The following is an 11269-nucleotide window of genomic DNA, read 5'->3' on the forward strand; positions in this document are numbered from 1 at the left end:
TCAAAATAATGATTATTCATTTGGGTTCCAGCAGCGCTATTATCTACTGCTTAAGCTCATATTTCATGTGTTTGCTTCTGCTGTTGTTTGCTGTATTGTTGTAAAATAGGAAAATTTGGGAATTTGAATTGTTCTAATAGTTATACTTGGAATTAGTCTATTATTATTATTATTATTATTGAAATCTCAAAAATTTGAAAAAATATGTTGTAGTAGAAGCAGTATTAATACTTGTAAAAAAAAAAAAAAAAAAGGATACCTTTATATAATTTCAGGTCAAAATCATCCATCCAAGTTCCTTCCTCCGCTCCCTTTCCTCTGTTCTTCAATCTTCATGGCCCCCTTATTTAACCATTTAAGAGAAACAATGTTTCTGGGAAACATGTATTACTATTAACCCTCAGAGTGACATTTGATTAGTTTGTTGACTGCCTCACAGTATGTAGTCTACAATGCAGACTGGCAACCCCACTTAAAAAAAACGTTTCATTATGATTTAAATGTGTTTATTGTGCTTATATAATGTATAGTCTCATAGTCTATAGATTTTTTGGGATGTTTGATACCACTTTTTTTTCGGACTTATGAGTACTCATCTCTTGAGTAGCCACTGATACCAAGCACCGATAAAAGTAGTACTTTTCAAACATCAAATTTCAAAAGAAAAACAATGCCAGATAGTTTTACAGAAATAAATATTTCCCAATATAGCATTTTCCTTAAAATTGCATGAAATTAATGACAATTTTATTTTACTCTAATTTGTCATCTTTGGTATTAAGTACCAATACCTTCAAATAAGGCTTGGTATTGGCCCGATATCGTTTTTAAATGTTTTTATGAAATGTATATAAAATTGTAACATACTGCTAAATGTACAGTTAAGTAACTTAATTGCAGTACATTGCTCTGATAGATCTTAAGCAGTGATTTAGCTAATAATGGATTAAGGGTATTCAACTCAGCGTGTGTGGAGGTGGTGGGGGTAAATGTATTATCAATGCTAGGGACTTAGTTTTCTATTTGCTGCTGCTGCGGAAAGTCACATGACCAAACCTAGAAAACAAGTTTGTGGACGTCCTGTGTGTGCTGTAATAACTAGCGTAACTAGGGATTGAAGACATGATGGTTTGAACCCGAAATTGCTGAGATTTTGTTTTTTTATGGCTGGTGTTTTCAGGCAAAAATGTAATACATGTATAACATTTATTGATACTTATATGATATATGTCAACACAAATAAGCCTAAACATCAGATATTGTCATTTTTTTGGTAGAATTTGAAGACATCTTGTGTAAATCAAAATACATGTGAAGTTCCTATTGGTGCTTGTCCCAAGCTGATTTTTTTGGGGGGGGCGGTGTTCAACATGTTCTCTATATCAATATGTGCCTCAATATTTGTCAGATTGAAAATGTAAACTCACATATATTTTTTCCTGTGTTTTATCAGAGACCTCCAGAGGATTGGTGTGTCTCTAGCCGGACACCAGAAGAAAATCCTTACAAGTGTTCAGTCAATGAGGCACCACATGGATGATCAGTCTCCTACTGAATCTGTATAATTGCGACATTCAAACTGGTTTGTTTTTAAGTCTTCAGGCAAAGGTGGTGTGCTTTACTTTTACACATGTGTACGTCCCATTCCTTTCCTTAGACTCTGCTATTCTATTTAGCTTCCAAGATCAATTTCCACTTGGAAGTGATTAATTGCACATTTGCAAGGGCCAATGCAAGGCCAGCAACTCTTTAAGTGGTTTAAAAAGAAAAAAAAAAGGACAAGTACCGGTATCTTCTCTTTACAAGACCTGATCTGCTCTGACCTGAATGGACTGCAATCATAAAAGCCCATTTCCAACCATCCAGAAGACAATCTTTACCAACCTGGCAATATGATTCAAGAACAGTTTGACATGATGCTCTACCTTAAGCAGCCATTGTACCAACCCCTTCTCTTGAAAAAATAACTGTGTGAACAAACTGCCCAAAAAGCCCATTCAGTGGTTCTTTTGTAAAAATTTGAAAACGTCTGCGTCATGGTCTCAGTGACAACTGCCACTACCGAATACAGGAGAACTCAAGTTTAAGTGAGACTGTGATGATCTTATCTTCATATTGAAGAATCTGTAGATATTATGATATGGGGTGTTTATTTCCTCTCTGCTAATTTGTCTTTTGACTGTGATTGTGATATCTGTTCTTCACAATTAACTTCTTACACTTTTCACTGAAACAAATTTGATGCATTAATTAACAAACAGGTTTTACATTTGTCTTGGTACTTTTGGTAACTTGATGAGTAGCTCACATCTTCCATGCAGTGAGTTTACAATGCCTGGCTTACTTAGATCATTCATTCCGGGTACTTACAATAAGTGTTGTTAAAATCAGCACAAATACTCAATATAATATAATGTAATAATATAATTTCTGAAGTCCATATTGGGAAAGAGTAATGTCAAATTCAATACAATACAAGGCCATGTTGCGCCTCTGTGGTGGAGCTGACAGACACATCTGCCACGCCCGCAGCGCATCTGGAAATTTGGTAACAGAACGTAGACTGCACTCAGCCTAAAAACGAGAAAATCTTAATTTTCGTGTTTGGGCAAGCCTACAGTCTAGCATGTTTGTGAATTTGGTATATGCTGGGTGATCCGGCGCATTGAGCTGCTTTCTCTTTCCGCAATGTGAAGCCCGGCGTACCTGGGCGTACTGAGCTCCGACCGCCCTGATTTGAATGTAAATGAGGAATGCCACTACGATTAGCAGGGGAAATGCTTTGCTCCATCCCACAAAGGCTCACAGCAGCTCAAACACCCCATTACGCCCAATTCTACTTGCGCAAAATCTATAAAAATAATTCCCAAAGAAAGAAAATTCTATCCATGCACACAGTTAGACTGTGCTTTGTGCTAGACTTGCAGTGGAAACGAAAATAAGGCTCCATATGTCTCAAGAGAGAATAACCTAAACAAGATTTTCCTGTTGTGCACAAACTGCAGTTGGTAGTAAAAATAATAATCATGTGATTTAGATGCAAAACCAACACATGACATGAGGTCAATCATTCATTTCACACCTGAGCACATCAGTCCAGTCTTCCATACTTGTATGGATGGCATCCAAAGGGTGATGATCATTTTGCACCAGCTTTTGCATCAGTCTGATTTTCTACTCAATATTCACCCGACGGGTTTATTGGTCAGTTCTGACAGTGATGATTAAGAAATCATATGAGGTGAACTGCCTGTGGTCTTATTTTGGAAAGCAACCACTGACATGAATATTTGAAACGATATAAAAATCCTAACTTTTCAGATCTTTTCAGATCAAAGGCGAGTCCAACTTTATTTTCTTCCGTTTTCTGTGAAAGAAGTGTTAAGTCGTTATTTTGAATAGGATTTGCTTGTGCATGGCTGAAATGTGCATTTTGTCAAGCACCAATGGTCTTCACAGCTATTAGTAATTTATTTGTGACCTTGATAATATTTTGCAAATATTAGAATCAGTCCATCTTCCACTCTTAACTGAAACATGGTTCCACTGGTTTCAGCAAATCTGCATGTGTTGCCTGGCAACCGTAGAATATTCAAAAGTTAGTCTATAATTCATTGATAGAAGCTGAGAGAGTGTCAGTGGTGCGTCAACTCTGGGGAAGCACTTTCCGCATTGCTTCAAGGGTTTGCTAACAAACTGAGATAAGGTGCTAATAAGCTTGCAAAAATATAAATCCTGTAGTTCAGTGTGACTTGCCTGTTTTTCGCACGTTAAAATACTAGCTTTCAAAACTCACGTCACCATGTTAGTGGAAATGACTTCAAGATTTTTGCTTCAACAGAAGTAACAGAATGTCTCAGGAAAATCGAGGGGGAGTTGTGTTCGCGTGTAAACATGATCTTCAATTGAAAAAGTGTTACAACAAAATTGAATGTCAGGCACCATAGTCTAAACATGATGTATTGACATTATTTTCTAAGAACACTTTAAGTCATAACACCTTCTTTACTGTAATTTGTGAAGCTTGATGTCTAATCCTGAAATTTGCAGATGTGGCCGATGTATAACAGCATGTTTGGCCAATTAACATAGAAAGTCAAAGCCTAACTCTTTATGGTGGGCCAAGAATGTCAAAATTAAAAATAAATACATAAAGAGGTAAAGGTGAAAATAAAAACGGATACAAAATATACTTCAAAAATTAAATTAAAAAAAATTAATATAAATATAAATAAAAACAAAAAATATATATGTACACATAAATAAATAAATGAAAGTAAAAAAAATAAAAAAAATAACTAGAAATCAAATAGAATTAAATGTCACTCAAATAAAAAGGCTCTGTACTCATGTATTTATTTCAGGCTGCAGACGCTGTCAGCATGAAATCTATCATGAAATGTTATTCAAATGAGGTGGTGGTCCTAAGTCTGTCTTGGGTTGAACTATTTACCTATTCGCCCATAGACATGTCAGTCTGTATGTCGACTTTGTCCGTTCCACAGCAAGGGAGAATTCACACACACGAAAGAAACAATCGACCTTGTTGTTTACACGAACTTTTGTGAAGTTGTCGAACAACTTGCAAGTCGCAAGTTGTGGTGACAGTGGACAAGATAGTCGTCCATTGCTGGAGCTCACCATGCAAGCTAGCGAGACTTACTTGTCCTCTCATTGGAATAACATTTCATGACAGGTTTCATGCAGCATGAAATAAATATGTGAGCAGAGCCTTTTTATTTATTGCTTGATATTTAAACCTATTTCTGTATTTATTTTTGTATTTATTTCAACATTTATTTAATTTTTTTTATCTCGTTTATTTATTTATTCTTACAATGCATCAGATTTATATAGCGCTTTTCTAGACACTCAAAGACGCTTTACAATGGAATGGATACATTATTCATGCACTCACACATTCACACTGTGGTGGCGGTAAGCTACTTAAGTAGCCACAGATGCCCTGGGTCTTGCTGACGGAAGCGTGGCTGCCAGTGTGTGCCTACCAACCACCACCAAACATTCGCACCTTCCATACACCAGTGTGAGTAATACTGGAGGCAATATGTGTGAAGTGCCTTGCCCAAGGACACAACGACACGTGACTTGGGGAGAGCGGGGATCGAACAGCTGACCTTCAGGTTACTTAATGACCGTCTCTACACCCAGAGCCATGACCACCACATTCATAGGCCATCTATATATATTCTAGATATTTATTTATATATTTTGTTGTTTTTGTTGCCATTTATATTTATTTTTTGTATTTTTTTTTATATCCGTTTTTATTTTCACACTTTTCAAACAATTTATTTATTTTTAGTTATGGCATTTTTAGTCCTCTATACCCTCTTAGCATAAAACTGGATAAAGGTAAGCCCTCTAGGCTCTTTTCAGACAATTCCCTGCTAGTCTGGAATTGACAGTTTATGATGCCATGCTGAGATGAAATGGAAAGTAAAGAACATGAATACAGGAGAAGAGGGTAAAGTGAAATAAATCTTCCAGTTGTTCCATCAGCAATGTAGTACTCTCAAATGATAAGAATACTACTAATAAGTTCACAGGCACATGAATGCTCGACAGGATTGTTTGTTGTTTTTTTCTCTCCAGGTGACGTTTGTATTGTCACATGTTGCCAGGCAGAGTTCTATAGGTACGTGTTGTAGAGTTCCGAGTTCACACCAAATTAGATGCATCAATAAAATGCTGACAGAACTCTTAAGTGCGCAGTGTGAAAAAAAGGGTGCCAAAACAATTACACTGAAGTCATTCAATCAGGTAGTCAATCCACAAGGTCAGAGAGGACGCATGAATGACCTTTGACCTCCTGAATATCAGATGCTCCAGGGTCTTCTTAATCTGTGATGTCACAGCCACCGACCTGTAATCATTCATCTCAGCTGCTCCTTTTTAAAGTGATATCCACTAAAAGGCGGTCTTCATTTTTGGACTGTTTTATTTCAGTGTGTTTAAAAAATAATAATAATACCAGTATGATGAAACATGTTCTCTGGATGTGTTTTGCCTTCTTGATTATTTATTCCAACAATGTGTTATTTCTTGTTCAAAATATTAAGGATGCACTGACTCTGTTTGTTGGTTTCTAATTTAAAAGTCTTCATGTTTACCTGCAATACCGTTTGAAGTGGTACTGATCATTCAATCCTGTAATTTATATTAACGCTATAATGGGTGTATGCGCACACCTGTGTATTATTAGGGTGTGTGGAGGTGTGTGTGGCTGTATTATACTTTGTGTGCTGTTAAGTGTACTGAAAATATGTTTTGTGAGTGCAGATTTGTAGATGTTAGCTTTTGGAAGCATACCGTTGTAATGCACTGTTGATCAATAAACCAAACAGTCAATCAAGCTGTCATTTTTCATGAAACTGGGCCATGATTTCATTTGTTGTGTGTGTGTGTGTGTCACAATTGCTTAGACCACATGGTTTATCAAAAATAAAAATTAAAGATAAGAAAGAGGAATAGTGTCTATTGCTATTAATCTATTGCGTTTGCTCTGTCAATGGAAGAAGAAACAGTTAGTTATAACACTATGTTAAAGTAACTGCATAATGACCTAAAACTAATGATATTACTTTATGTACATAAAACTTTCAGTATTTAGTGTAAAGTAAACATGGACCAACTGAAATGACTGATTCACCCCAAATAATAACACAGTTGCATCCTACAGAAAAATCTGACAAAGATTTAATTTTAAAAGTACATCAGGAGAAAAGTACACTACATTCCTTACAATGTACGATGGAGCATGAGGGGGAAAAAAATCCTATGGAAAAAAAACTATGGAACTACAGACACATTTCAGAGAAGTTACTAGCCATCCAAAATGAATGCAAGAATTATGTCAGATTTCTCGTGGTGTTGGAGACCAAAGTGCAGGGAAAAAGGTAAAGCGAGCAGGGTTAATTTAAAGCTGCTCAATACAGGAGATTGAATTTCGAATCGTTACCACCACATATGGCCGAAAAATTTAACTGCAAACTCCCTTCTTCATGTAGGGTAACAAAGGGATAGTTGAAACACTCTTAGTTTGACCAATCAGAAATGAGCTGGTGTGACATCATCACTTACAGTCTATAGTTGGGTTTCCATCCACCCATTTTTATTCAAATTTTCAAGAAATGTGTTGGAAATTTGAAAAAGGGCCCAAAATTTGCAAAAACAAATATTTACGCTTAGAGGGGGTGAATTTTGAAGTGTATCGGAAAAAGGAAAATGCGAATTTTGGTGATGGTTATATTCCGTCCCTCTCGACCGCCAGGTGGCGGTGCTGAAACGGCACCAAAATCCCTCACGCGCATGCGTCACTCCAGAAAGAATTCATAACAGGGCATTTCCAGGGTTCCGGCTGACGCGATCCTCATGTACAAAAGGAACCTAGTCTCTTTGACCTTCTTGCGCGGTCACTCACAGCGTTTATCGCCGTTCTTCGTCGCCGTCGCTGGTGGCTTGTGATCTTGTTGATTGGGGCAGCAGGGTTCCCCGCCCCCCTTGGCTGCGACGGCTCGGTGTATTTGGACTTTTGGTGTTTATGTATGGAGGTTGGAGCTCTCCTTCCATCTTTACATGATCTCCGCTCCTCATCGTTCGTCCTTCAAGTTTGTAAGTACGCCTGGTGGATGTTAGCGACTGTTGACATCTTGCCTACGGTTATTTTGACTTGTTTTGATTACAACTCGTTAGTGTTGGTACGGTTATTTCGTATCCTTTCCTAGCTTGTATTGCCTCGCAACTTATGCGGCTCCGTCCGTGAGGTCGCCAGCTGCCTTGATGTTGTTTGATGGCTTTGATATTGTCTGTCATGACTTCTGCTGGCTTATGATGACACAGATGTTCACTTACGTGTTGCTGTGAGCACTTGTGAATTTGTTTGTACCGTTGGTACAGATTGCCTTGCAGTTGAGCCGGTGAGTGTGATGGCAATACAGGCGCAGTTGGGTGATCGAAACCCTTCTGTTTCTCAGGCCTCTGCACTGGTGTTGCCGGCTGCAACACTCCAATTGCCCTGCCAAGAAGACGACGTCGCCGAGGATGCCGATTCTGAGGCATGTTCGGGTATGGACTCTGTTTCCACTGCCCCGTCTTCTCCTCCTTCTGAACGTTTTACAGCTGGAGGGGAATTGGTGTGCAGTGTTATGCTTAGCGCCTTCCAACATTTAAAGTTGGACACTTCTGGCTTTTCTCAGCCTCCTACTGAGTGTGGCCTCTCTCCGAGGGACTACTCAACTGAGTCTTTTTGGATCCCGTTATCTTGTCTTTTTTTGACAGACCTTCATTCCTGCTGGTCCAATTCTAACGTTTATCCTCAGCTCCCGGCGGACGGCCGTGCCCTGGCAAATATGCGGTTTCTGAATCCTATTGGTTTGGACCGTATACCTAATGTAGAGTATTTTGTGGCTTCACTCATCATCTCCCCGGAGGAGGCCCTTAGAGAGGCTGTGAGATCATTCTGTAACATGGCGCTGAGGGCTTTATCCCTCCTTTCGAGGGAACATGGCCGTAGTATGTCTTTGCTTATCCAAGCGCGCCGTCGGGTATGGTTGGCTCAATCTCCCTTGCGAGAGCCCTCCCGGAAGGAACTGCGTCACCTCTCTGTGGTGCCGGATCAAGTTTTTGGTTCAGCAGCGACAGGAGCGCTGAAACGCACAGTGCGTGCTAATGACGCGAGGCATAAGTTTGCTAGCTTTGCCAGGCCCTATGCTTCATGAGAGCGACTCCCCCCGAGTTTGATGAATCATCAAACTCGGGGGGAGTCACTCTCCCAGCCATCCCTCTGTCGCGTACTGGGCTGTCCTTTCGGCCTATGGGGGGATACGGACCTCGTCATCTCTACTGAGCTGCCCTCGCTTCGGATCATGGGTGCTTTCAACCTTGTCTCATGGGTACAGGATTCAATTCTGACGCTGGCCCCCTCTCTCCATCTGGGTCAGAGAGACTTTCATCAGCAACCTGGAAAAGGCACTAGCTCTGGATCAAGAGCTAGCGACCCTCCTCGCCAAGTCCGCTATCAAAGCAGTGGATCCCTTCGTTCATCCAAGGGGATTCTACTCCCCCTACTTCCTTATTCCAAAAAAGACAGGCGGACTATACCCTATCTTAGATCTGAGAGGTCTCAACCGTTACCTCAGGGTATGCTAACTACGTCGGCCATGTTGAGGACGATTGCCCAAAGGGAATGGTTCACGTAAATCGATCTGAAGGATGCTTACTTCCACGTCCCTATTGCTCCTCAGCAGAGGAAGTTTCTCCGCTTTGCCTACAGTGGTTGCCACTGGCAGTTCAGAGTACTCCCATTTGGGCTGTCACTCTCTCCCAGAGTGTTCACACGTGTGGTGAAGGCGGCACTTGCACCCCTGCAGTCGAGGGGCATAAAGGTGCTACCTTTTTTGGACGACTGGCTGATATGCGCTCCGTCCAAGGATCAGGCAATCCGAGACACGTCTACGCTTCTACAGCATGTGTCACGACTTGGGCTCAAGATCAACCTGGAGAAGTCCTCTCTTTTTCCCTCCCAGCAACTCTGTTCATCGGAATATTGTTGGACACCACCTCCACGACTGCTCGACCGTCCCCACGGAGGGTCGATAATGTGCTACGTCTCATCTCTCTCTTCTGTGCCAATGGGATGTTGCAGTATGTCCTTTTTCTGCATCTGCTGGGGAAGTTAACGTCCCTGACGACACTTGTGCCATTGGGCCTGCTGTCGCTGCGACTATTGCAACGGTGGCTGCTCCGCTTCCGATTCAACCCGCTGCTGGACCGTTGGAAGCGTCTCCGAGAGTCAGTTCATGGGTGCTCTCGCATCTTGTGCTGGAGCTGCGGGCTGTGCATCTGGCCCTTATTCGTTTTCTGCCCTTTGTGGCAGGGCGCCATGTCCTGGTACGATCGGACATCACTTCCACTGTGTATCACATCAAGGTCCACCCAGCTGCTACGGGCCTCACGGAGGCTTCTCAGATGGGCCACACCCAGTCTTGCCAACCTGCGGGCCATGTTTCTCTTGGGCATTGACAACCAGTCAGCGGATTTCCTCTCCCGCCGTCTCCACCCGGAGGTGGTGAGCGCCATTTGGAGTCGCTTCGGAAAGGCGACAGTGGATCTTTTTGCCTCAGAGGAGTCCACTCACTGTCCCCCGCTAGTTTTCCCTGAGGGAACAGAGCAGCCCGCTAGGCCAGGATGCTCTGGCACACCCCTGGCCAAGGGGTCTGCTATATGCCTTCCCACCGCTCCTCCTCATTCATCTGACCCTTCAGAGGGTCCTTCTGGAGGGTCACACATTGTTGCTGGTGGCCCCTCTTTAGCCAGCCCAGACTTGGTTCCCTCTCTGTCGCAGTCTTTGCTCCTCTGGACCGTGGATTCTGCCGGTTGGATCTACTGTCCCAACAACGGGGTCAGATTTGGCATCCCGATCCTTGCCGGCTTCATCTGTGTCTCTGGCCGCTGAGGGTCGAGACCCGTTGCTGACTGAGTGCTCATCTTCTGGTCAGCTTACGATCCTTAATGCCAGGGCTCCGTCCACTCGTTCGCTGTATGCTAACAGGTGGAAGCTGTTTACGGTGTGGTGTGCAAGTTGCAGCAGGGATCCCGTGACGTGCACTATTCCCACTGTTCTGGAGTTCATCCAATCTGTTTACGATAAGGGGCATGCCCCTTCTACAATCAAGGTCTATGTGGCGGCCATTTCGGCCTGCCATTTTGCAGTGGAGGGCAAGTCTGTGGGTTGCCATAGCCTAGTGGCCTCCTTTCTCAGGGGTGCCCTTCGCCTTCGTTCTAGGAATCCGCCTCGAGTCCGTGCCTGGGACGTTTGTCTGGTGCTCGACGCACTGTGTTTCGAGCCATTGACCGAAAGGGAACTTCGCTGGCTGTTTTGCAAGACGGCGTTTCTACTTGCGATAGCATCCGCTAAGCAGGTGGGGGAGCTCCACGTCTATTTGCCCCGAATGCCTTTGTTGGCATCCCGACAGGGCAGGCGTCACTTTGTGGCCAAATGCTGCTTTAGTGCCCAAAGTTTTGTCTAGCTCTCAAGCCAACCACCCTATTCGTCTCACTCGTTTTACTCCAACAGGGGTGTGTCTACCTCATAGGCTGTTCTGAAAGGAGTGTCCTTGGAGGACGTATGTGCGGCTGCTGCGCCTTGCACGTTCGCTAGATTCTACAGTTTGGATCTCACCTCTCCTCATCCACTGGATGTGGTTCGCGGTCATGCGGAGGCCCCTCTGTGGGGTACAGTTTCCCG

At 42.5% G+C, this 11269-nt stretch overlaps 1 protein-coding gene and 1 pseudogene across 1 annotated transcript in view; both read left to right on the plus strand.

Annotated features, from left to right (window-relative positions):
• The window catches only part of LOC147165207 (ephrin type-B receptor 1-like), a 298813-nt gene extending 292430 nt beyond the window's left edge, over positions 1-6383 (plus strand). Inside the window, exon 20 of the mRNA XM_086090150.1 lies at positions 1454-6383. Coding sequence (XP_085946276.1) covers positions 1454-1565 — 112 coding nt within the window. The 3' untranslated portion in view covers positions 1566-6383. The remainder of the gene's footprint in view (positions 1-1453) is intronic.
• Positions 6384-8080: 1697 nt separating this feature from the next.
• On the plus strand, positions 8081-10497 carry LOC147165534 (uncharacterized; annotated as a pseudogene).
• The last annotated feature ends 772 nt before the right edge of the window (positions 10498-11269 follow it).

This window comes from Leptonotus elevatus, chromosome 11, assembly GCF_054856555.1.
Source record: "Leptonotus elevatus isolate MCC_2025b chromosome 11, RoL_Lele_1.0, whole genome shotgun sequence".
Taxonomy (NCBI): Eukaryota; Metazoa; Chordata; class Actinopteri; order Syngnathiformes; family Syngnathidae; genus Leptonotus; species Leptonotus elevatus.